General features: G+C 42.9%; 1 protein-coding gene and 1 long non-coding RNA gene across 4 annotated transcripts in view; one reads left to right on the top strand and one right to left on the bottom strand.

Annotated features, from left to right (window-relative positions):
* Positions 1-24,225, bottom strand: part of RC3H1 (ring finger and CCCH-type domains 1) — a 68,919-nt gene extending 44,694 nt beyond the window's left edge. For 2 of the 3 annotated variants that reach the window (XM_035122421.2, XM_035122423.2), the window contains exons 1-2: positions 23,982-24,225; positions 502-863 (exon numbers count right to left, since the gene is read on the bottom strand). In XM_035122421.2, the coding sequence (XP_034978312.1) occupies positions 502-732 (231 nt within the window). In that variant the 5' untranslated portion in view covers positions 733-863; positions 23,982-24,225. The other variant, XM_060276600.1, reaches the window with a different exon arrangement.
* A 97-nt stretch (positions 24,226-24,322) lies between these two features.
* LOC118089370 (uncharacterized) lies at positions 24,323-25,694 on the top strand. Its single transcript, XR_004693111.2, has 3 exons — positions 24,323-24,454; positions 24,556-24,698; positions 24,972-25,694. It is a non-coding gene; the product is annotated as an uncharacterized LOC118089370 (long non-coding RNA).
* The last annotated feature ends 2,193 nt before the right edge of the window (positions 25,695-27,887 follow it).

Below are 27,887 nucleotides of genomic sequence, written 5' to 3'. Positions count from 1 at the left end.
ATAATTGCTCTTTTGTGTGATCTTTACCCCCTCCCCCCACACCCTACATAGTTCCATGTTTCAGACATTGTGATATATCACTAAATCACAATGTTTAGCTGGTGATATATTGCAATGTTGAAAACCAGATATTGCCTAGCCCTACTACTGGGATGACTCTTCATCTTCTGGTGGAGGTGGAAGAAGCAGATTGCCAAGCTGTCCAAGGAGGAGGAAGGTAGCCAGTAGCAGCACCAGCTGGCCTGGAGATTGCAGGCAAAGGAACAAAAGGAGCAGGGCAGCTATTGGGTGTCTGTGACAACTTGTTCTGGCTGTCCCTCTGCAACTCAACTGGGCATCCAACACCTATGTTCACATTGTAGGCAGCAGTGCCACTTGTCTGTGGCCAAGTGAATTGCAGTGCAACAAGATTACATTTTTATTATATATACAGATACATTTGCTCATTCCACAGTAAACAAATCTGTTGGGGGGGGGGGGAACAGGTTAAGATACCCTTACCTGAGCACCCACAAGCTGCAGCAAGGCTGAGTTCACAGGAAGGTGCTCGATGTCTGTATTGATAGTGGTCTGGTCGAAGGGGCATGCCTTCCGGTGGAGCTTGTTCAGGCACATCTTGCATACTGTGTGGCCACAGCCCAGGCTGATAGGCTTCCGGATTGTTTCGTCGAATGTTTGTGTGCAAATAGGGCAGGAAAGAAAATCCGTCCATTGTGGAGCTTGTACAGGCATTTCTTCAGGCGTTACTTCACAAGACAAAATCTAAAGCACAGATTCCACTGGAATCAACTTTTTTTTGAAAAAAAATGTTTTTAAATATTTTCTGTAAGTACAGACAGTCAGCACATAGTGTGAAATATGACCTGAAATGTAAGCAAAAAGGAAGAAGAATAAGAATAAGTTAATGTCTATAGATGTTGTACTATAAGCCAGGGGATGAATCTATTTAACCAAGGCATCCAATGGTTTTCACAGACTTCTTGGGAGTAGCATGTTCAATTTTATTCCCAAGACTGGTGAAACTTTCAGAAAACAATTTACCCCCAGCCTGGGAATCAGTGACCCAATTCACATGTCACATTTAAACTACAGTTTAAAAGCAAGTTTTGGTTTAACGCGCTAATAGATGCTGCTAAAAGTTCCCGGGGTGCTGCCCCATTGACAAAACAAGCTAGAGTCTGCATTGTCATATTATCTGAACCTAAGCTTGTGGTTTGTTTCCCGAGCAAACCATGAGCGCTAAGCCGAGAATGAACGTGGTTCAGGCGATATGACAAACCAGACTCCAGTATGTTTTGTCTGTAGCACAGCCAAAGGAGGTGTGGTGAACTGCCATTGTCTGGAGTTTTGGGCTGGGTTGTCATCAATATGCTGATGACACCCAGATCTATCTGTTGATGGATGGCCGCCCTGCCTCGACTCCGGACACACTGACCAAGTGCTTGGAAGCTGTGGCTGGATGGCTATGTGGGAGTCAGTTGAAGCTAAATCCTTCGAAGACAGAGGTCCTCTGGCTGGGTTGGGTTGGGGGGCCAACTCCCATCTCTTGCAGGGGCTCAATTAGTGCCAGCGCCTTCTGTCAAGAGTTTGGGTGTAACCTTCGACACCTCCCTTTCCATGGAGGCGCAGGTTGCAGGCACAGCTAAGGTGGCTTTTTTCCATCTCCGCCGTATCAAGCAGTTGGTCCCTTACCTCTCTCGCCCTGATCTGGCCACAGTGATCCATGCGACGGTCACCTCCAGGCTTGATTATTGTAACTCGCTCTACGCGGGGCTGCCCTTGAAGCTGACCCAGAAACTCCAGCGGGTGCAGAATGCCGCGTCGAGGCTCCTTATGGGGTACCGGCCGCGGGATCACATTCATCCAGTGCTTTACCAGCTGCACTGGCTCCCGGTGGAGTACAGGATCAGGTTTAAGGTGCTAGTTTTGACCTTTAAAGGCTTGGGACCCTCATACCTACGGGACCGCCTCTCCTGGTATGCCCCCACGGAAGACCTTAAGGTCCACATACAACAATATTCTGGAGATCCCGAATTGGCCTCAACTAGGGCCAGGGCCTTCTCAGTATTGGCCCCAACTTGGTGGAATGCTCTTTCACAGGAGACCAGGGCCCTGCGGGATTTGTCATCTTTCCACAGTGCCTGCAAGACAGAGCTGTTCCGCCTGGCCTTTGGGTTGGATTCAGTCTGACCCCTGTGTTTTCCTCCCTCATGGTTTGGATTTATGGACTACTTAAAATGAGACTGCATTTTAAATTTTAAATTTCAATATTGTATTTTAATCTGTATTTTAATTAATTGTTTTCTTTTATGTCTCATTGTAATTTTATTGGTGTTAGCTGCCCTGAGCCTGGTTTTGACTGGGGAGAGCGGGGTATAAATAAAAATTTATTATTATTATTATTATTATTATTATTGAACCTTTGAGCAGCATGCACACTGACACTGATCATTCACATTAAACCAGTTTGTTTTAAACTATGGTATCATGGGACATGTGAACTGGGCCAATGTTTTACTGTATCAAGCAGAATACTGCAAATTGGAGGTCAGAGTACCCAGTATCTTTCAGAAGAAAAGATCCCTAGATTTTTGGCAGCAGTGAGGCAGGAGGGGAATTGCCTATGTGAAAGAATTTGATGAAAGCATGCTAAACTTTTCACTTGGCCACAATAAACATTTTAATACAGCCTCAATCTAAGGATCCTTATTCTTCTGCTTTGTCTCCTTCTAGAGCTTGCATACATCTTATTTCTTATTTCTGTGCTGAAAAAGGGTCCTATTGAAGGAAGGAAACCATGCCTTTTTTCCAAAACCTGTTATTCCATGTCCATCTACAAGTTACCAGAGCACACTGCCCTGTGCCATCACTGCAGCACGTGACATGCGTTAGGCACAGGCACACTGTGCCAAGTAGATGTTATTTCCATAACCCTGACCTATTATGGGATAAACTCTGTCCACATGGATTAAATTGACCTGAAGCGCAATATGGGCAGGATTACATCTAGAATGACATGGTGCAGCCATGGTGAGCATTTCCCACCTTCCATGATTTTGCAATTTCATCTGGCTATGCAAAAGCATCTAGGATATTTTCTCAAAGGACTACAGAACGCATACCAACATGGTGGTGTATCAACTGCCTGAGTAGAGCAGGAAACACCGGTCAACCCACAATGTTACTAGATCACAAATATTTTTTCCTAAGCCTCTCTCTTCAGGCACATCTGGCTTAAAATGCCAAACATCTGACAAAGCTTTCATGTCTGGTTGTCTGGAAAGAGTTTTTACTCAACACAGATAACCATGTGAATGCACAACTAATATAAATAATTCCCCCACCCCCATCACAAACAAGTAGGAACACCTTTCGATTATCTGCAGGACCAACCGTAGAATCCTAGAGTTGGAAGGGGCCCAAGGGGCATCTAGTCCAACTCCCCCCAATGCAGAAATCTCAGCTAAAGCATCCATGACAGACGGCCATCCAACCTCTGTTTAAAAACTTCCGAGGAATGAGAGTCCACCACCAGTATCAATAAATTTGAAACTGTGCTGAGGTAGCACTAGATTCTGTTAAGTTATACAACATTGCATATACCGTATTTTTAGTTCCATAAGATGGACTTTTTTCCTCCTAAAACAGAAGAGGAACTGTCTGTGCATCTTATGGAGCGAAAGTGTGGTCCCTGGAGCCGAATTGCCCAGGGGCTAAAGGCAGATCGTGCTTTTTAAAAAAAGAAAAAGAAAGAAAGAGCTAAAGGCTAACAAGAGGGAATGAGCTGAAAGGAACCGGCTCAGCAGCTGATTGCAAGAGATCGGGGAGGAAGATAAGAGAGCTAGCTCCCTTCCCAAGGGCTTGCCTAGGCCTCAATTGTTGTCTGCAGAGGGAGACATGTGACTGGCTAATTAGATTATCTGTAAGGAAACTGTAGAAATGGGTCCATTTACTTTCCTATAGAAGCTGCAGAACTGTGAGTTGAACCCCACAAAAACAGGATTTTATTCCCTTTGCAAGGAAACTCGGCAACTTTGAGCTGATCCTTAAAAAAATGGAGCTTTCCCCCTTTGCAAAAAAGATGCACAACTCTGAGCTGACCCCCCCCCTAAAAACGGGGCTTTTCCCATTTGCAAAAAAAGCTGCACAACTTTGAGCTGATCCTAAAAAAAATGGAGCTTTCCCCCTTTGCAAAAGAAGCTGTCTCAAATATTTAATTGGGGGGCAAAGGCACCTAGGTCTCTAGGAGTTGACTGCTATGCCTAGGTCAATTCAAGAAAGCAAAATATTTCCCCCCCCCCTTGTTTTCCTCCTCTAAAAACTAGGTGCGTCCTATGGTCAGGTGCGTGCTATGGAGCGAAAAATACAGTATTTGTTTTGCACAGTTTTATATACAGTGGTGCCTCGCTAGACGAAATTAATTCGTTCCACGGCTCTTTTCTTATAGCGAAAAATTCGTCTAGCGAATCCCATAGGAATGCACTGAATTTTATTTTATTTTATTTTTTGCCCATAGGAACGCATTAATTGAATTTCAATGCATTCCTATGGGAAACCGCGATTCGCTAGACGAATTTTTCGTAAAACGCATTCGTCTAGCGAGGCAACCTCCGCTCGAAAAATCCTTTCGTTAAGCGGAAATTTCGTTAAGCAGGGCATTCGTTAAGCGAGGCACCACTGTATTTTGTTCCTTCTGGTCAGAGAGGGGCAAGGAAGCACCAAGTTCCTAGGCAGCTTGGCTATGAGTTGGATGATGGCAATGGCTGTGATACTCAAAATATGACATTTCTCAAGATATGGCATTTTTACTCAGTCCCCAATTCCAAGCTTTGGCTGTGCTTACAGAGCAACTTAAGTGTTCATGCAGCACTAATTATTAGTTAATGTTACACAGCAAATACATTTAGTACAACAGCATTTTTTATTTACTTTTCATTTACTTACTATACAGTTACTAAATGTTAAAAAAATGTATACTCTCTTAAGAAAGACCCCCCTGAAGACTATGCACCTTTTAACATGACTGCCCACAGAGGCATTCTTATATTCAGAAGTGATTATCCTTGTTTTCAAAACCTAACAACAACTGGACCTTGATAAACTACCGGTAGTTGGGACGAGGTCTAGTAATCAAGGCTAAAGAAACTGTTTTCTCATGATATCTCTGTGCACCTCATAAAAGAAAAGAATCACAGACTACTTTTCAAACACTGCTTTCAGAGAAAGCAGACAGAATAGATAGATGATAGATAGATAGATAGATAATAGATAGACAGATAACTAAATATACAGTGGTACCTCTACTTACGAATAACTCTACTTATGAAAGGGATAACTTGGCAGCTATGTTCTACTTACGAACGGAGCTCCGCCAGCCATCTTGGATGCAGTTTACTTACGAATTTTTAGATAGGGTTGCTTTGCCTTACGAATTTTTTCTCCCAATGCATTCCTATGGGATTCAACTTACATTTTTTTCCGACTTACAGATGTGCGTTCGGAACGCAATTAAATTCGTAAGTAGAGGTACCACTGTAGATATATAATAACTTGAGACACAGTAGCTACATTCGTACATCATGCTTAAGTTAAATCTTTGTTTAAACAAAACTGCTTTATTACCTATGGTTTAAAGTTGGCTTATTTTGAAACTGACCATGGTTAACATTAAATCACAATCCCCAGTTCTGACAAAAATACCAGCTAAGTTTAAGTGAGACAGAAAGCAAGTTTCTGAACTCCTCCAGACAACATGGGAGGGGAAAGGGGAGAAGTGTCTGTGGCTCACTGCAGCTTGTGCTCACTGCACTAAACCATGATTTAGCACAGGGGAAGCCAACATGGTGCCCTCTAGTTGTTGCCACTGATCATGTTGTCTGGGGCTGGCAACACCTGCAGGACACTATATTGGCCACCCCTTGTTTAGCATAAAATGCATATTCAACTATAGATACAATCTCATAAACTTAGCCAGTTTTATTATACACACATGATGGGAGGAAAATAGAGACTTGTATATGGTCAACCAAATGAGTATGTAGTCAATGAGAATGATCCTGAAGTCAGGGACTACCTGACTTAATAGTCTGTACTCTTAGCTGCTATGCTATACCAGTACCTTGAAATGCTTTCATTGCTGAAATGCCAGTGTGGAGATGGTAAGCTACATCTCTATGTTCAGAAAGTCCATGGTTCAGAAGGTTGCTAGTTTCTTGTGCTTCACAGGAAGTAACCATAAAATCAAGAGGTAATGGGTGCGTTTCTCAAGACACTTTCATAAGCTTCCTGGCAAAGTTGAACTATGCAATAAATCATTTAGTGAGAGGAACAGTTTTTTGTTTTGTTTTTAAATACACCTCTTTTGCACACAAAAATCATACAGCTCTTTTGATTTATGATGACAGGCTCTTATATTTCCACCAGCCAATATCTGCAAGTGCACAGCCTTAAGGATACCTCAAGTAAATAATCCTCCAACCAGATCCTAGGGCTCAGTTTAAACTAGACAGATCAAAACAAATGCATCTGTCATGTGTGCATATTCATTAATTGTGTGTAAAATACAGGGAATGCATTGGTCATGGTTTTCAGCATCCTGATTCACAATCCACCTTCTATAAGAAGACACATTTCCAGTCCTTGCTGCTGATAAGAGACAAAGTGTGGTAAATCTCTGAAACTTGCAGGGAACTTCAGTGGTCAGGATGCAAATTGTCACTGCCTATATGATTAGCAGAGCAGGAATAAATAATAATCATTATTTATTTGTCCAGTTCTGGGCACCACAGTTCAAGAAGGATACTGACAAGCTGGAACGTGTCCAGAGGAGGGCAACCAAAATGGTCAAAGGCCTGGAGACAATGCCTTATGAGGAACAGCTTAGGGAGCTGGGTACGTTTAGCCTGGAGAAGAGAAGGTTAAGGGGTGATATGACAGCCATGTTCAAATATATAAAAGGATGTCATATAGAGGAGGGAGAAAGGTTGTTTTTGTTTCTCCAGAGAAGCTGACATGGAGCAATGGATTCAAACTTCAAGAAAGAAGATTCCACCTAAACTTTAGGAAGAACTTCCTGACAGTAAGAACTGTTCGACAGTGGAATTTGCTGCCAAGGAGTGTGGTGGAGTCTCCTTCTTTGGAGGTCTCTAAGCAGAGGCTTGACAGCCATGTGTCAAGAATGCTTTGATGGTGTTTCCTGCTTGGCAGGGGGTTGGACTGGATGGCCCTTGTGGTCTCTTCCAACTCTATGATTAATTACCCATCCTTCACCAGCATGTCCCAGGGTGGGTTACAACAATTAAAACACAATGTTAAAAGCAGCTTTTTAAAAACTTACAATTTTAGGTGGGTCATAATATACAACTCAGGTGTCAAAAGCCAGAGTAAAGAGGGGCATTCACCAAAAGCTAAATAATGAATAAGCCCAATACACTCTGTGGGGAGCGAGTTCCACAACTTAGGGGCTGTCACCAATAATGCCCTCTCCCAACACACTGCTACCCCGAGATTCTGTGAGCAATGGAACAACCAAGAGGGCCCCACTGTTGATCTTAATAACTGATTCTGTAGGGAAGGAAGCGGTCTTTCGGGTATTTGGGGCTTGAGTCATATAGGGCTTGAATTTGGCCACAAAAGAAACCAGCCACTTGTGCAGCTTTTTAAAACAGTGGTCATGTGATGTCTATATGGCATATAGCCAATAATTTGGCCACTGCATGTTAGACCAGTTAAAGTTTCTTAGTTGTCTTCAAGGGCAGCCCCAAGTCACCAGAGTACAGTGGCCAAGTCAGCTTTAGTTTATTGGCTCACACCCAGTGTTTGAAATTAAGCTGGGCGCCAGCTGCATTTTGCACCAGACTATTGGCCACTTGCAACCAAGTGAAAATGCCTGGGTGCCAGGATGGAGCCTGACATCTCCACCACCTGGAGCTGCATGCCTGGGGATCATTGATTGAATCTTGACTGCTTTCACACACTAATACAACATCCTGAAGAATTCTATCCATTATATTTTATCTGCACAATCAGAATGAATTTTAGAAACCAGAAGGCTTTTTCTGTGCAGCAGAAGCAGTGAATGATGTTATAGTTAATTGATGTAGTTTGTTTGCTTTCACTTCCCTCACCCCACTGTCCTGCTCACAGTTTTGAAGAATATTCTTACTTTATGAATGGTCTGTGTTAAGAAAAAGAGGCTGGAACAGGCGGGTTGTCCCTGGATAAAATTACTTTTTTGCTTTAAGTTCTCAAAGTTCTTAATCTAGTTCAAGGTCGGCCATCTGAAGTAGCCAGGTGTTTAACTGAAAATCAATCACAGTCAGTTCATCAACTGAAAAATAAGACTTCAGAGTCATTTTGCCCCAAAATGGCAAACAGACATTCTGTTTTGGCAGCTATAACCTTGGTTTAAGAAGCCATTTGCCCCTAGCTTATGCAGTCATGGGAAAAAAGTGCACCCTCTTTGAATTCTGTGGTTTTACTTATGAGGACATAATAACAATTATCTGTTCATTAGCAAGTCTTAAAATTGGGTAAATACAACCTCAGATGAACAACAACACATGGCATGTTACACCGTGTCATGACTTACAAAAATAAAGCAAAAATGGGGAAGCCATGTGTGAAAAACTAAGTACACCCTTACTGCTTCCATAGAAATTAAGGGGCTAAGTAGCAGACGGGTGCTGCTAATCAAATGCCCTTGCTTAATTGATCATCAGCAAGTCTAACCTCCTCTATAAAAGTTGAAGTTTCAGCAGATTGCTGGTCTAAAGCAGGCATAGGTAACATTGGCTCTCCAGATGTTTTGGAACTACAACTCCCATGATTCCTGACCACTGGCCCTGTTAGCTAGGGATCATGGGAGTTGTAGTTCCAAAACATCTGGAGAGCCAAGGTTGCCTATGCCTGGTCTAAAGCATTCAGGTATGTTTTAACACAATGCCAAGGAGGAAAGACATCAGCAGTGCTCTGAGAAGCAATTGTTGCTGCCCACGTAACTGGGGAGGGTTCTAAGGCCATCTCCAACCAATTTTATGTCCATCATTCTACAGTGAGAAAGATGATTCAAAAGTGGAAAACATTCAAGACAGGTGCCAATCTTCCCAGGAGTGGACGTCCCAGCAAATTCACCTCAAGGTCAGACCGTGCAATGCTCACATAGAGCTACTGCTGATAAAGGTGGTTCTACAAGCTGCTGAATCATAAGGTGTACATATAGCTTCTCCATTTTTGCTTTATTTCTGTTAAATAAATCATAACACAATGTAATATGTCATGCATTGTTCATCTGAGGTTGCATTTACCTAATTTTAAGACCCGCTTAGGGACAGATGATTGTTATTATGTCCACAGAATTAAAAGAGGGTGCACTTTATTTTTTTCCATGACTGTATATCTGAATTTCTAACACTGCTCAAATTCAGTCAGTCACCACCTCCAAGCACTGATCGAACACCTCAGCCATCTCTTCTGATTCAGATGGAACAGGGCTGGGTGTTGCCTGCATATTGATAGCACTTCACTCCACATTAGATGACAGCTCAGAGGCCTCACAGCATGGCAGAAGAAGATGGAACCATGCAGGACACCACACGACAACTCCCATGGGACTGAAAAGCAGTCTTCCCTAACTGCTTTCTGGAATTGGCCCTGGAATAGGAGCAGAACCACTAAAGCACCGTGCCCCAACTCCCACTGAGGTGCTCCAGAAGTTTAAAAATCATGCAAAAACAGCCATGTAAATGCAGTAATTATCAAAAATTATACAGGTTGCAGAATATATTTTTTCCTGGTACACATCATAGGTTACCATAAAGGTTTTATTTTTTAAAAGTACAAAACACACCACTGGCATTTCCCCATTAACAAATGTAGTTAACACTTTCACAAAAAGAACCACAAACCAATTCACTGCAGGTCTGCAATTTTTTGTTCAACTGACATTTCAAAATATATCATAATAACAGACAAATAAAAATTTGTCTCCTGCACTTCAAAATCCTCATTCTAACAGCGCTGCAAAGCTTTCACAATTCAAACATCTCTCAAAGTTAAAATCACAACTACACCTTTATAAAAGTATGACTCAGTTGCAACATACATGAAACGTTTCGAGTTTCTGTTACACAGAATTTCCACAGCTATACAGAACAGTGAAACAAAGACTCTCTTCTGATCAAGTAAAATATGCCACATGATAGTGGTAGAGAAGTTTGAACATTGAAAAAACTGGACCTTACTTTTGCTTCTGAAGCGCCTTGATTACCACAAAATTTGGGGCAAACTAGCAGTTGCCTCAGCTGCAAATCCATAGAAAAATTTTATTGCACCAGAGGAAAAGAGAGAAATTATATCCTTACATCAGGGATATTATATGCATATGTCCTATGGTGACTTCTGGGGATAGGTACCCCAAACATTTGACTTGATGTTGCAAATAGGCATTTTGGGAAATACAGTAAGCACTTGAATTGTTAACCTTTCAGGGTTATTATATAAATTGTATAAAATGCCTATTTGCAACATCTTTCCAACTAAGGAAGAAACATTAGGAAAAGAACCAGTGCAATTCACTACCTAATCACCATTTTAAAGTAACAGCTGCTACGATACTGAACATACATGGCAAAAAGTGAGTACACAAAAAAGCCCTTTATCAGGTAATCTTTGGGACCAATATGGACATATTCTCAGATAAAGCCCCTAACATAATGTCCTGTTTAAAATTCCTTTTCCACAATTTTAAAGGCAATGCAATTCAAGACACATTTACAGCAATATTCAGTGATACAATCCCAATGTGTTGCATCCTACATACTTTCCATTTCTATCTAATTCTGATATCACTTATTTTTATTTTAAAAAAAATCGTAGTCAAACATTATTACAAGTTCTAAAGAGTATGCAAAACACAGCCTCCATAAACTACATAAGCTAGCCTTCCCCTAATAAATGTATAGTTCTGAAGAACCAGAATATTAAAGACACAGTGATGAGTTCTCCTGCACAGATCCTGTTTTATTGAAAAAGGGAATATGTCTCCCTTTAGGGAACACCTCACATGCTCCACAGTTGCTGATTAGAGTCCTTGATATTCCACAACTTGACAAGTCATTTTCTTCCAACACCCAATAATCCATCTCCCTGATTCAGCATAAGGGCAATATGATAATCATCTTGTCATGATCTTCAGAATGCCAGATTCTGCCCTTCCTCGAGTTCATTATTAGTGGGGATGTTGATCCAGTAATAAAAAGGTAGGTTACAGGATTGCTTGGAAATTTGAAGGTGGTGTTTTTTTTCAGGCAGGCAAAGTACTGGATTTTCTCTCAGGCTAGTGCTTTCCCCCCTTTCCCTTCTTTCTTCCATTTCTAAGCCTGTCATAGGAAAGGGGAGAGATGTCTCTAACGGCATTTGCAGGGAATGGAGGATACAGACTTTCTGTCATACTTCCTTGGCATGATCTTTTTCAGGGCATTTCTTACATCTGAGACAGTAATAGAGACATGGCGCTTCTTTTTCCTCAAGCGCTCAGCAGCCAAGGACACCTTCTTGTAGAGGTCATGCACACAGAAATGCAAGATGTTCTGGGCTTCGTTGGTCATTCGAACACTGTCAAGCCGCAGTTTCTGTGCTTTCTTGGATGGCCTTCTGTCAGGGAGCTTCTTTCCATGGCCATGTTTTGCATGCCTCCCAAGTATCTTCCCCCCTCTGGGCCTTCTCTGCCTATACTGTGTCCTGTACCGTTGCCTTTGATGCACCTGGCTTTTTTTCCTGGTTCTCCGGGTGGTAGCAGCCATTGTTTGACTTTAAGTTCACACAGCCAAATTCCCTGCCTGCCTGAAAATGCTCATACCCTGTCCCCTGAAATAATCTTATATAGTTCTGGCTATTCAAATAAGCAACCAAGTGCAAGCCCAGTGATTGGCTGACAAGAACAAAGCCCAACTTAAGCGCCTCATAATGACTTAACTGTGATCCATTCATCCTGTACTGAAATGGGAGATAGTAACAGCTCTACTAACCGTGTTGTGGCAGGATACTGGCACAACTTGTTGTCATTTGAACTTACTTAGAATGAAGAAGGCTGTTTATATATACCACTAAGATGTCTTCTTACTATAACCTCTTTGAATATATTATATTAAAGATGACTAATATTCTCTCAGCCATTCCCTTACCCCTATTCCAAAAGCTAATGTAACTTTCTAAGTCCTATAGCTGTTCTGTAGGCAATGCACAACATTTTTGAAAATGAAAGATAAGAAATTCTGGACAGAGAACATGACACATTTCTACTTCTGCCCTGGAAAAGCGATGAAACACTTACAATGAGGTTCGCAGAAGAATCTCACTGGAATGGTCACTGTGCATAGGCCAGAATTTCATGAGAAGTGAACAGTGGTAAATTTGGACCTGGAAAACTTGGGTTTGAATGTATCAGAGAGACTAGGGTACACAACAGTCCAATTATGATTTCCCTGGTTAGAATATGGACAGCCATTATCAACCTAGGTGGGCTCACCTATGCAAGGAATGCAATTAACATAAAAGATGGAAAATATCTGGTCCAAAAGATGTTTGCAGAGTGACTCATTTCCTCCTTTGTTCCTGTCTGACTTTCCAGATGAAGACAAGAGCACCCTGGCCCATAGCACCAATTAGGTCATTAATAACTTTATCCAAAAATGTTAGATGTTAGGACATTCTAGGAAACTTAGAAATTCTTTTTTAAACTATGTAGCTTGGATGAAGTTGGGAAAAGGCCAAATATTTAGCAAGCGAGTAGGAAGATTTGGCCTAGGATTCTCAATCAAATCACTTAGTTTGCTTTGCTATTCTTAATCCACATTGTTTTCTTAGTGAGTATATCTAACATTCTCAGAGTAGACCCAATGAAATCAATACATTTCTATTAGTCTCCTTTTAAACTACAACTCCTATCAGCCCCAGCCAACGTGACCTGTGGTTAGAGATTGTGGACATTTTATTCCAAAATGTTTGGAGGACACCAGGTTGGAGAAAACTGGTCTAGAATCTTAAGGCTACCAAAAAATCACAATGACAATACCACCATGGTAGTCTAGAGACAACAGACTGCCATGCAGACGACAGTACAAGTAAAGAATAAACTCTCACCACCAAGGGCCAGTTCTTATGATAAAATCATCACTTATAATCAATTAAAATGAAAGGCCATCAGTTAGACAACATAAGACCGGTCAAAGTATGACAAAAACATCTAGCAAGCTTTTGAGTTCTTCAGGATAGATGCTAAGCAAACAAAGAGTGGGGAGAAAAACAAGCTGCCTTGAAGTTGAAGCCACAAAGGCTGTGCCTTCAAGTGAGCTTGCTTCTCTCCCCATGCCTGCTTGCTTAACATCCAACCAGATGGTGAATAATGAAGGAATCAAAAGCTACTTCATTATTTTGTGATATTTGGGTTGGCTCTAATAAAGACATAGCTCAACTGTGGATTTTGGAATGCAATCTACTGAAAACACATCTGCATGACAGCCACTTTGTCAATGTTCCAGAATCATTAATCACACAGACAGCCCCCAAAAAATTGTGGCACTAATCATAATGCCACACAATCAGTCATAATCCTCCCAAATGAGTTTCCGCACTGCAGACTATATGACCTCTGGGGTCCCTTCCAACTCTACATTCATATGATCTATGATTCATAGGTAAAAGGTAAAGGGGCCCCTGACCATCAGGTCCAGTCGTGTCCAACTCTGGGGTTGCGGCGCTCATCTCGCTCTACAGGCCGAGGGAGCCGGCGTTTGTCCGCAGACAGCTTCCGGGTCATGTGGCCAGCATGACAAAGCTGCTTCTGGCGAACCAGAGCAGCGCACGGAAACGCCGTTTACCTTCCCGCCGGAGCAGTACCTATTTATCTACTTGCACTTTGATGTGCTTTCGAACTGCTAGGTGGGCAGGAGCTGGGACCAAGCAACGGGAGATCACCCCGTTGCAGGGATTCGAACCGCCGACCTTCTCATCAGCAAGCCCTAGACTCTGTGGATTAACCCACAGCGCCACCTGGGTCCCTTCATATGCTGCCCTTAATTCATTTATTAATTTATATCCCAAATCTGGCCTTCTTGCATATTTTTCAGGGCAGTCTGCAAACACTGTAAAATTCTGAGTAAGACAATGTTTAAGAGCCAGCATAAACAACAAGCTGACAACAAAAACCTTAACAATTTTAAGCTTCCATTTAAGATTAATCACAGTTTACAATTACATCTGGATACTAACACTGAATACTAGAATTACAGCTGAATATTTAAACTTAACTATGGTTTGCTTAGACAAACCTGATTTTGGAATTATGGTGTGAAGTTGGATTGTTCCATAAAGCAGTTAAGGTTAACCAGTTTGCCTGTCCAGGTTTGGGCAACACAACAAGTTGCGGTTACTCAAAAACAGACGGAAAAGTTTCCAAACTCTTCCTCATGGTCACACTGCAGGAGGAAGGAGGGAGCACGTGAGCCCAAGGCTAACCTAGGCATGCTCTTGTAGTAATGCTAAAGTAGGGGTGACGAATCACTTCCAGTCAGAAGGGCTGATCCAAGAGACAAACCCTACACTTTCAGCAATAGGATGGGACTGGGATGAACCCATCAATCACCTGTAATCATACCACATCAGACATGAGGACGATCAGAATGATCTGCCCAAAATGGCCTGGTGGGTCAATTTCAGAGGCCTCACAGCAATAATGAGGCCTTTTGTCAGACTGCTGCCAGCAACTCCCGGCTAGTTGCCCAGGAATGTACAGAGACAAGGGAATGCTTCTTATCGTCCTATTTTTATTCAGTACTAGCGTTGCTGTGGCTCATCCCTGTGACTCTCCCCACCCCACCCCATCCCGACCCATGACCTATCCCAATCCCATCCTCCACCCACCCCCCACCCAGGCAAGCCCGCACCTCCACTCAGCCCAGTCTGCAAACTGCTTTGGAGAGGGAAGCTTTTCTAGCTGCAGTACCAGAGGTGTCGCCGCTACAGGGCGATGTTTTGCAACCTCTCCTGTTCCTGTCTTTCTGGTTTTTCAAAAAAAAAATCCAAAAAAAGCATGTTTTTACCTGTGATAGGTGTGACATCTGTACAATCTAAGTTTATACAAACACTCCTGTATTGGATTGCAACGTTGTGTCAAAATTTCAACTCATTCGGTCAAGCACTTTCGGCGTAAGCTGAGAGTGAGCACACACAACCTGGCATTTTACCTTTTTATTTATATAGATTTCCAGAGCAAGGCTATAGAACCCAGCCTCTTGGATAATGGCATTGTCCTGAGTCAGGCATCCCCAAACTTCGGCCCTCCAGATGTTTTGGACTACAATTCCCATCTTCCCCGACCACTGGTCCTGTTAGCTAGGGATCATGGGAGTTGTAGGCCAAAACATCTGGAGGGCCACAGTTTGGGGATGCCTGTCCTGAGTGAATCTCCACCACCCCCATCTCTCCCACTTCCTCATTCTTCTCCTCCATGGGTGCTGCTACGTCCCCTCTGTCTTTGAGCTCTTTGCTCTCCTACTTTCAGGCTTGCCGGGTTCTGGGAGAGGGGGGTCTGGAATGCTTTCTAAAGACACCGTGTCCATCAGCTGCTTTCTCCTCCTCCTCTCCCATTATTTCCCAACTTTCCCCCTCATCTGCCTCTGAGCTGCGATCTCCCTCACTCCCCTGTCTATACTGTCTTCCTCTTCCTCCTCCCTGGAAGGGTCAGGATGGGGAGGCAGCCTCCACCATTCCTTCTCTGCCCAGGCCCTGACATCTGTGGGCTGGAAGTTCCCCACTATGATTTAGCATTGCATCTGAATAAGCCTGGGGAAATTTTTCAATTAAAAGTTACACTAAAAAAAAAACCCAAACCAGTTCAAATCGCATTGCAGTGGATTATAGAATGTCCAGATTTAGTTACATATTCCAATAGTGACTGCAGAACACAGTGGATTTACTGTGTTGGCAAATAAATAAATCTCTGGTAGAAATGGTAATGTAGTTTATCACTTAACATCTGCGTGTCAGATTACATTTCAGCTTGATTTTTTCCTTGTGTCAAATATTAAAAACTGATTCTCTTAAGAAATTAAAAAATAAAATTCAGACTATTTTGCAGTCATCTTAATTTTCTGAAGCCAGTACTCCTACATCCTTAGAAGTCAACTGGAAGTTCAACATTTTCATTTTTATCACAGCATTTTGCGGGCTTTTCATTCAGCAGTCTGCCTCATTTCATAATTAATACTAGTACAGTACCTGATAACAGAACAAATGTAAGAGATAACTCAATTGTATCAGATCAGGAATCCACAAAAGCAGTTGCCAATTGTAAAGGCAAATTTTCTTTCTGGCCACCATTTGCTTCTAGAGGCCCAGAGCAAAGTAATATATACTTCCCACAAATTCTCCACACAGCAGAAAAGGAGGGGTCTCTTACATCATGCTAGGTGCAAAGAGAGACACTGCATCTCCCACCCCAAGATTTAATGTCTTATACAAATAACTTGTGATGTGAGATTCACACCGCTCACAAGTTTGCATTTGTCTTTAAAATTAGAGAGGAGCAGGAATAACCTCTTTCACTTTTACTGGATGCCTCCAATCCCTGGCATGATAGGAAAGATTGATCCAGTTACTCCTCAGAAGACTAAGGCTGATGAAGGATTAATGTATATATGGCTCACCACCTTCCTCTTTAAAATACTTGAAAAATGTTACATATTTTATTCTACACATTTTTAAACATCAAGAAGGCTAATACAACAGAAATTCTCAGTTTAGAAGCCCAGACTATACAGTACAAATTTTCTCAATAAGTGTGTCTGGCACCTTCATCATACAGCTTTTGGAGAATGCTGAAAACACACCTGACTCTTGCTTTTGACACCTGCAATGTATATTTTTGGGACACATCTTATTTTTATGGCTGCAGATTGCTTTTAATATTGTGTTTTAATGCTGGGGTGTTAGGGTGAAGGGTGGGTAATAAATAAATAAATTTGTGAACTTACCGCCTTAACTAAGACATTGAAAAACCAAGTAGTATATTAAAAAATGTGGTTATAATAAATGAGGGCCAAACTAAGATGAATTCAGTCCACACCTTGTCTCTTGCACACTTATAAAGGTAAAGGAGCCCTGGACGGTTAAGTCCAGTCAAAGGAAACTATGGGATTGCAGCGCCCATCTTGCTTTCAGGCCAAAGGAGCCAGCGTTTGTCCACAGACAGCTTTCCGGGTCATGTGGCCAGCAGGACTAAACCGCTTCTGGTGCAACGGCACACCGTGACAGAAACCAGAGTGCATGGAAACACCGTTTACCTTCCCGCCACCTATTTATCTACTTGCACTAGTGTGCTTTCGAACTGCTAGATTGGCAGGAGCTGGCACAGGGCAACGGGGGCTCATTCCATCACGCAGATTCGATCTGCCAACCTTCCGATCAGCAAGTCCAAAAGGCTCAGTGGTGGTCTACACACTTATATCATTTGTTAATTTGGCTCTAAATGCAAACTCCTGGTGGAAAGGCAAATGCAAATTAGAAGGCTGCTCAAGAGCACAGTCCTAAACATTTCTAATAAGAAGTCCCACTTCCTGTGGCTTCAAGTTACAAGGAGATTCCAACTAAACATTCAGGGGGGAAATTCTGACTGTAAATGCTGTTCGGCCGTGGAACAGACTCCCACAAAAGGTTGTGGACTCTCCTTCCTTGGAGGTTGGATGGTCATCTGACATGGGTGCTTTAGCTGCATTGCAGGGGGTTGGACTAGATGAGTCTTGGGTCTATGATTCTATGAATAGGACTTATTCACATGAAAGTGCCTGAGGCTACAGTCCCATACAGTTACTTGGGAGTAAGCCTCCTTTATCTCAGTGAGGCTCTATTCTGAGTAGGATTACACAAGATTGATCCATTTAACACCTATCTAGATAATTTAATGTACTACCAGGCATCCCCAAACTGCAGCCTTCCAGATGTTTTGGCCTACAACTCCCATGATCCCAAGCTAACAGGACCAGTGATCGGGGAAGATGGGAATTGTAGTCCAAAACATCTGGAGGGCCTAAGTTTGAAGATGCCTGTATTACTGTATAATCTACTTCAATTCAGCACTAATAAAGGATGCCAGTCTGAGAGCTAATCAGATGGTATGGAAGTTTCTGAATGCATTTTATCTTTATTCCTGGAGTATTTTTTTACAGTTGTAACTCCTTATTGTTGTAAACTGCTTTGAACAGGCTTTGCCTGGAAAAGTGGAATATAAATATTTAAAAGAAAACAGTCAACCTGATAAACTGACAGATAAAAAAAAATCCAATAAAAAAATTAATGCAGGCACCGTTCCCATTTATGTGTGATTGACTCACACGTGATTGCATACATGCACAGTGCTGGGAAAGAAAAAATAAATTCAAACCAGGAAATGGTGGGAGAGAGTTAGAGTCCTCATGGCTTGTGAAGAGACCCTCTCTGGAGCCCAAAGAGGATGTCAAGGAGGGCTTTGTTTAGACTGCTCAGCCTCCCCGCCTAACAGCTGATGTGCAAGGTAGCGCAGCAGCAGCCACTTTTCTGAGTGTCCTCCAGTTTTCAGCCAGCCCCAGAGCTTAAACTCTAGTTGAACAAAAGAGATGTGTGTAGAGAGAGGGCGAGAGAGAACTGGAGAGCAGAAACTGCCCTGAGACCTGGGGGTATAGGGCCATATACAAAATTAATTAATTAGTAAATAATATTAACAATAATTAAAAACTGGGCATTTAGAGGGTTCTCCGCACTTATGCAATTTTTGCTTATATGCGCAGAGGCCCAGAACATTAAGTGGGGGGGGGATGACTGTACACACAATGCAATCTAAACTTAATTTGCTACTTAAAAGAACATAGAAAGGTAAAGGGACCCCTGACTGCTAGGTCCAGTCGCGGACAACTCTAGGGTTGCGGCACTCATCTTGCTTTACTAGCCGAAGGAGCCGGCGTACAGCTTGCGGGTCATGTGGCCAGCATGACTAGGCCACTTTTGGCGAACCAGAGTAGCACACGGAAATGCTGTTTACCTTCCCACCGGAGCAGTACCTATTTATCTACTTGCACTTGCTCAAACTGCTTTCGAACTGCTAGGTTGGCAGGAGCTGGGACCGAGCAATGGGAGCTCACCCCGTCGCAGGAATTCGAACCGCCGACCTTCTGATCGTCAAGCCCTAGGCTCTGTGGTTTAACCCACAGGGCCACCTGCATCCCTAAAAGAACATCAAATGCATCAAATGCTGTCTGCAGCTTTCAGATCCCAAGATGAAAGTCTGCAAGTAGCTCTTAGAAATATGAAATAATAAATACATTTTTCAGATTTTTAAAAATCATCAATTTTTAATCATTTTTCAATTTTAAATTTTGTAACTTAACTTTAACATTTAAAGTAAGTCCATCATGTGACATATCATATTAAAGCCTATGAAGTTCTGAAAAGATTGGTATTTTTAGTTTTGAAATGTCTGAATTCTGGGCTCAGCTTTTAAGGATTTTGGCAAGGTAAAAATAATCATTTTACAAAAATTTCAAATGAAAACAGGATGAAATAAAAATTTAGATTTAAACTTAGTTTTGATCCTTCAACAAATGTACAATTTTTTAAGAAAACTGGATGACATGAGGTATGTACACAGCTGTTGAGGATGGGCTGTTCCCCCCCCCAGCTGTTTTGTAAGTTTATAATCCCCATCTTACATTTTCTATCCCACCTATTTTTCTGAGAAGACTGTAATAAATACAGAATAAAAGCAAATTGTCTCTGAAAAAACACAGTAGACATTAAATAACAGTATACAAACTGTTTCAAAAATTGCAGCAGCACAAAACTCAGCCAGCAAAATTATACAACTAACCACTCTACAGCTGCCTGGTGCAGCAAGGTACTCCATAGCGTACAAGTCACAATAGAAAATGTCCTATCTCCAGTTGACACCGATGTACCTACTGAGGTTTAAAGATCCAAGAATGTGGGGAAGGACATATGCAAAGAGAAAGTTCCTAAACTACCCATGTCCCAATATATTAAGGGCTTTCAGGGCAAGATCAGTAAAAATCACAGAGAAGCAATGTGATAGAATCAAAGCTCCCATCAACATTCTGCACTAACAGAAGTTTAAAAATGCATTTTAATGTCAGATTCAACATACAACTTGTTATAGCGATCTAATCTAGAAGTCAATACAGAATAAATGACTGCAGCAAGGTCCACCTTTCATCAGGAAGCTGAAGCAGGAAAAAGGCATCCTTTGCCACACATACATCAAACAGGAGCACTGCTTCAAGGAGCATCCCCAAGTACCCACCTGCTCTTTCAGGAGAGTGCAGAATTTGATGTAAACCCAACAGTCCCATCTACCAACAGTACTTCTGTTGTATCAGGCCAATGCCCATCTAGTCCAGCATTCTGTTCTCACAGTGGCCAGCAAGATACCTGTGGGAACCCCAAAAGCAGGACCTGAGCACAAAAGTACTTTCCTCACCTGTGATTCCCAGCAACTGGTACTCAGAAGCCCTGTTGGCTTCTGCCAGCCTTTTCTGCTGTAGTAGCTCCAGACAGAGGCTCCTTAGGGATCTGTGGGGCTTTGGATCCAGTGAATTCAAAGCCTCTGGTGCCCTGCCCCAAAACAATCCATTTCACTGGCAACTGTAAAATATGGTAGTCTTATCACAGCAGAACCCACCCACCAGTGGCATTCTTCCCCATCAGCAAAGAGACATCATTCTAACTCCCAACACCAGTCCCCAGCATCCAGGAGACTAGGACTGTAGCGTAATGAGATTTTAATTTCTCCAGTTTTAAAAAAGTGGGGAGTTGAAAACTGAAGATGATCACCACTGTGATAAGCAAAGGACCATAAGTTTAGAAACCACCACGTTGAGTAGACGTGACCATTATCATACACAAACAACAAAATATCATTTTTAGACTGTAAGAGTGTTTAGTAAATGAACATTACTACTTCATAATGAAGACATAGCAACAAATTTGGATAGTTAAACATCGTAAAATATATAGCAAGAATGGGCAACTAGATTTGTGGGTTATGTTTTAAAAAAAATTGGAAACCAAAGGTGCCCCAACCAGTCAGGCACAGATGCAAGATGATGGCTTGGGAAAGGAGTAAATTACCTATTGGTATAATCTAACTATGCATCTAGTTATCACACATCAGGGTCTCTTAACAGCTAAATTCAGGGGAACTGTCTTTGTTCCAACAAGTGGAAGTCAGGAAACTGTACCAATCTACCAAATTTCCAATCTACCTCTTGCCCACCCCTGCTATGCAGTAATGCTGCAATTTATGCACACGCAATTGACAGCAGGTCCTACTGAATTCAGTGGGATTTGATTCTGAGTAAACATGTATAAGAGCAGGTTGCAAGCATCACAGTAATTTGTCCATGAGCCAGGACAAAATTATTGCCAAATATGATAGTAGTGAATGTTATTTCTGGCATGATCAATGAACAAAAATGAGTAGAGCTGCAGCAACCATACTGTTTTGCAATGTAATCACAATTTATATAAATATTACCCAGGGAACGCTCTGCCATACAGCAAGGTGAAAGAACCTACTTAAGGTAACACCAGCACTAACACAAGACCCAGAGAGTGTTCTGTATGGTGACCAACACTTCTAGTATAGTACAGTGGTACCTTGGTTTAAGTACACAATTGGTTCCGGAAGTCCGTACTTAACGTGAAGCGTACTTAACCTGAAGCAAACTTTCCCATCGAAAGTAATGGAAAGTGGATTAATCCGTTCCAGACGGGTCCGCGGGAGTGTACTTAAACTGAAATTACTCAAACCGAAGCGTACTTAAACCGAGGTATGAGTGTACTTAAATTGAAAGTACTCAAACTGAAGCGTACTTAAACCGAGGTATGACAGTACAGTATCTCCTACAAGCAAGCATTTCATCACATGCAATCAAATGCTTCCTTTGGGTACAAGACCCACACAGCCTTAACAGTTGACATTATCTGCTAGCAAAAAGAACTAAAAAACCTGTAGACTAGAACTGCAGCAGGCGCCAGAAGAGGCATGGAGCACTTATCTGCCTCTTCTATTAGCCCAACTGATTTATATGCTACATGTGCAAACGAGGGCTTTGTCTGTTGTGCCTTCAGCATAGAAATGTGATGGGCTAGTAGCAAAGCCAATGATCGCCTTGTCCTTTTGCCACCAGCACCCCCCTTTCTATACTGGACCTGCAGGGAAGAGCTTTATTTTCTGCAGATCTTGCAGGAAAATGCAGAAGTCTGGCAGAGGAGGATTGATCACAGCATCCTCCTCTGCCAGCTTATTTGGTTTATGGGCTGGTCAGAGTAGAAGGGATTTCACTCCCTACAGCCAGCACAGAACCTGAGTGAGCAGGTGGAGGAAGTAAAGAGCAACTTATCTGTCCTTATTCCACCAGGACATAATGTTTTCATACTTGCTAAATATGATGGGGGTTCAATACCAAGTAATGATGGAAGCTGAGCAAGCTAGCAGAGAAAAGGCAGGTTGACCTGTCCCTCAGGCCCTGTCATTCTGTTTACTCACTTGAATGCATTTTTATATATCATTTTAGAATATAATCCTGGGTACGGGGACTATATTGATGCTGATCTTTGTAAGCCATTCTAGAAGGCTTTTCAGCTAAAGAGTGGAGTAAAAATTCCTTAAATAATGAATTCTATGTGTTCTTCATTCTTGATCACCTGTGGCGACCAGGTAAGTAAATACAAATTCCTGTTAATTTTCATGAACACAATTCACAATGCTCTCTCATAACCAAAACACTATCTGATAGAAGTCAAAATAAATAAATCACAATTTATTCTAACAAAATAATCGGTGTGACAGTTGTGTTTATGAAGAGATGGGTGAGGAATAAACTAAACAGCCTTCATTTTGTGCAATGAAATTTTTCATGGCTTCTTGGTGAACTGTTTGCAGATGTCACTTCCTGCTCAATATCAACTCTCTCCCTGAACACAAAGGTTTGCTTGCTTGATTGTTTGCTTGCTTGAGGTAGCCAAACCAGATTCTTCATTTCCTGGGAAGCAGACTTTTGTCCAATCCTCTGAAACCATGACACTGAAAGTTACATACATGATAAATATACAGAAGGTAGGGGTACTTGTACTCCTCCAGAATTTTTAGAATTACATTTTGTTCTGTGTTTTTAACGTTTCTTTCCTCCCTTGAGTACAGTAACTACTGCCAGGGATAATGTTCAAAAGATCATGGGGAGGTCAATGTCAGAACCCAAAAAGCTTCAGGGACTGAACATAGAAGCTACATTTAGGGAACAGAGGCACAGAATAAAAGCATGTGTGATCTTTTAACATGTGGGACAGCGCTCTCCCCTAAGAAGTATGGACGTGCGCAATGTGATCCTATCTGTTTGTGTGTTTACTTTAGAGTGCGATCCACACACACACTTACTCGGGAGTAAGTACCACTGAACTTAATGGGGGCGCTTCTGAGTAGACATGCATGAAGCTGAGCTGTCAGAGATAATTCCCACCGAGGGTCAATGAGGATCACACCTGGCAAGGGGTTCCACCCACCCCCGCGCACGTCCTAGCCAAGAATACTGGGTTGTATATCTACACACACACACACACACACACACACACACACACACACACACACACACACAACTGGAATGAGTTGAAACCGCGTGTAACCACCGGCCCCCAGAATATTTCCCGGCCTCTTACGAAGCCGCGGGGGCGGAAAGCGCACGGCAGAAGCCTGAGGCCTACAGAGGCGGCGACGAAGTGGAGGGGAAATGGTGGAAGAGGCCGCTGGGTCGTCTCGCACGGAGACACCAGCCGCAATGCCAGGTAGAGGCGCCGCCGGCCCGAAGGGAAAGAGAGGAGAAGGCCGCAGCCTCCGCCCTATTGTTCCCCGCCACCCGCCCACCGGGGAGACTCCCGCTTACCTCACGGCGGCGGCGGCGGCAGCTCCTCTCAGCTGCGGGCCACGGACGTGGCCGTCGCGCCCTCCTTCTCCTTGTCCTCCACCAGCAGCAGGAGCCGGGCGGCCGCGGCCTTCCCTTCCGCCCTCCGGCCCTCTGCTGCTGCCACGGCCGCCTCTGCAGCAGGGGCCATCTTGGGTGCCTCTCCGCTCGCCTCAGCAGCAAAGCCCTGCCTCGCCTCCAGGGCCGCCGCTAATGCATCGCTCGCCCGGCAGCCGCCCGCCCCTTCCTGCTCGGCGGCAGAGGGGGCGGAGCGGGCCCAGGCAGGCGCCGCTTCCTTGCCCTCCATTTATAGAATGCGGAAGGTGTAGATATAGAAAGGGGTGTGTGTGTGTGTGTGTGGATATATATATGCACGCATACAGTATATATAATCTGTGAGGAAGAAGAAACCTTGGTTTATCAGTTGTGGTTCCGAAATCCAAAGAGCCGCAACGGTATGTAGCTGAAGACTGGAAGGAAGAGTTGCTATGAAATGCTCTTTATTTTAGAAAAACCCCTTCTACGTAGAGATTAACTTTCAGTGCTTTACTTTCAGGCTGCAATACAGCGCATACTTTCCTGCCACTGGGCCTTGTGAAACCCTGTCAACATGCATGAGCCTGGACTGCAATTCATGTCAAGAGTGTGTATATAGTATAGTATCTACGCCTTTTTTTATTGTACTCGTGTCTGCTGCTGGTAAGTCAACCCAAGTGCAGGATCCTGTAGAAAGGCAGCTTAAAAATAACAGTGGTTGCTGTGTAGGAAAAGACTCAAGGCTCCTGTGGCAAAGATTGATTACATGTGCTGATTCAGGTGCAGAGCCATACTGAACTTATTAAAGGGCCACAAGACTCTTTATTGTTTGTGATAATAACTAGGATGATAGAAGTAAGAACATTGCCAGGTAGCCGATGTGTCACTCTATACCAGGCATAGCCAAAAGGATAAAGCAGCTGCTCTTCATTTCAGATCCCATGGCTCCTAGCATCCCCAGTCTTGAACCATGGCACAAGGATCCACACATTTCTTCTGTCTGAAAGATGTCTTCCCAGCCTGAAATGATATTAAAATGTCAACTAACAGCAACTCTAATTAGCTGCATTTCCTTCTTGAGTACCGTGTGTAAAAGAGACATACATGCTTTGTTTGACAGCTAGCTGCAGTTTCCAAAAGGGGAATAATAGAAACTTCAAAATCACTTCCCTGCTCTGTTTGCTTGCTTTGGAAGTACAGTATACATGAAGCATTAAAAGACAAGTCACAGAAGGTAAAAGCATCTTAAAGCTATGAGACATCAACAGGCCTAGGAGAATAAAAAAGGGCATCACTCTGGAGCCAGCATTCCACAGCTGGGTAGCCACACTGAAAATGCCCTTCTACCTACCATTACCTGGCAGGGCCATTTGATATGAGCTTTGAAGGAGATCCCAACAATTAGACAGGTACATGCGGAGAGAGGTACTCCATGAAGCACCCTGGTCACAACTGCAAAGGGCCTTTTCCAGGTCCAATTGAAGGTGTTTGATTTTCCCTCTTTTTTGCTGTGAGCCAGGGGAGCTGCTTGATCACCAGAGTGGTGTGATTCATACAATCCAGTCTCAGCAGTCTGTTAGCTACTTTCTGAACCAACACAAATTTCCAGAACATTTTAAAAAGCAACAGTGCACATAATACTTTGCAGTAGTCCACAGAGGAGGTTACCAACGCATGAATTGCTGAAGCAAGGCTGCTTTGACCATAGCTGGCAAAACTTCCTGAGTTGGAGAAAGGTACTCTGGGTTACAGAGGCGATTTCTGCCCATTACAAAAATGGATGAATGAGCACACCCACCCACCCTCAGGTGATGAACATGATTCTTTAGGGGGAATTACAGCCCTTTAGAACAGGATCAATACCTTTTACCTGGGTAGGCAAACTTCCCACTAAGCAGTGCCTCTGTTCTGTCTGGGTTGAGGGCATGATCAGCCATTGCTGCGGGACCATATTAATGCCTGAGAAAGCTAAGAGGACATACATGGGGACAGAGGGAGGAAAGGAAAGCAAGAAAGGGAACTCATAAAAATACATTGAGGAGTGTGGAGGCAGGGCAGGGTTTGGGAGGTAGCTTTATTGTGCCAATGCAACAGTGCTTTTTCCTAATTGCATTACAACTATCACCTAGTAAAGGATAGTGCTATGAGTTTGGGGTGTGTGCATCTTAAACTGGGTGCTAGACCCCTCTCATCCCTGGATCTTACAAGTGTTAAAATAATAGCCAGGCTAGCCTTGGGGTGAGGAGTAAGGAGAACAAAGGAAGGGGCTCTGTGATAAATGGCAAATGGGTGGGGCCCCTCCCTCAACTTACAGACAGCAAGAAGGAATAAAGACAGAGTTGAGAGTAGAGAGCTGTGATGTGACCTAGGAAGGAAGCAGCAAGCTGGAGAGAGAGAGAGAGAGCAATGTTTGAGAGCAACGTTTGATTCCTTTTTGAATCCAAGGCTGCAGCTATGGGAGAAACAATAAACTTTTGGGGGGTGTTAATGCTGCGAACCCCTTCTCCATCATAGGCTAATGCTGTACTGTATGTATGTATGTGTAAGTAAACCATATATCCTAAAGACAACACAGTTTCTGCTATGCCTCATTTCCAAAAGGAAACATGAACTCTGGGTAAGCGCCCGGAACCCCTGGAATCTTGCACCATTCGGAGATTGGGGTGGCATGCAACAGTATCAATAATTAACACTCCTTCCCTTTTGTGGCAATGGTGGCACCCAGGCTGAGGGTGGCAACCTAGGAAACAAAATATCAAAGCCTAGGTAAGAAACAGCAAAGAAGGTGCAACATGTAATTTCCTGAGGAATCACCCTCCCTGGGAGCAAGTACTTACTGTACCTCTGAACCTGTTAGAGGTAATCTAACATAGGGTATGGTTAGATTACTTGCCATAAATGAAAAGTTGGACTCATGAGAGAGGGTAACTCAGTGTCTAGCTGGTAAGCCAATAAGGGATATAAATTTAGAATGTTTCTATTGGACAAGATTTCAGGTTGCCTCAACCCGCTTGCAAAAGCAATGGGCAATACAGTGGAACCTTGGTTATCAAACGTAATCCATTCCAGAAGACCATTCGACTTCTGAAACGTTCGACAACCAAAGCGCAATGGGTGGTCTGCAAATTCCATTGAGAAAATGGAGAAACGCGCCTTGGAAGCTGTTCAACTTCGGAGGCGCATTCGAAAACGGAAGAATTCACTCCTAGGTTTTTGGCGTTCTGAATTGTTTGTCTTCTGAGACACTCAAAAACCGAGGTTCCACTGTACAGTACTGTGAATAAAACTTATTATTTGCCACTGTCACCATCATTGCCTCAAAGTGGTACAACATTGAGTTTTTACTTGTGCTGATGAGTGATATCTCCAAACAAAGCTATCCCCCTACTGCAGACCCACTAACAGTTTATTCACCTCATCACATACACATGCCAAAAAAAAAAACCAAGCATACAGCAGAACAAGCAATTACACACCTCTGCACAATATGCCCTGTAGTCAATGGTGAGTCAATGGTGAGTCATAGCCATAGGTGAGCCAATGGCCTTTATTCGGAATTAAGGAAGTCCACACACCCAGACCCAAAACACATACTGGATGTGCCTACAATGGAATTTGCAATCAGTATTGCGGAATGGTAGTTCTGGGTGCTTTAAAACACAATTTCACTGGGATTAGGATACAAGTTCTACTCAGAAACACAACTGTGGAAGACTGGTTGAAAGCCCACTCCCCACTTTGTTTCCTGAGATGTGGCTATCAAAAGTCTTAACAGTTGTGCTGCCACAATGTAGGGAGGGGATAGGCTGGTAATGTCCCTGAAAATACAGTAGTCAATTAATGGTATTTCAA

The sequence above is a fragment of the Zootoca vivipara genome, chromosome 7 (genome assembly GCF_963506605.1).
Source record: "Zootoca vivipara chromosome 7, rZooViv1.1, whole genome shotgun sequence".
In the NCBI taxonomy this organism is placed as follows: Eukaryota; Metazoa; Chordata; class Lepidosauria; order Squamata; family Lacertidae; genus Zootoca; species Zootoca vivipara.
The sequence above is the reverse complement of the archived record's forward strand: the minus strand, read 5'-3'. Positions and strand labels throughout refer to the sequence as shown.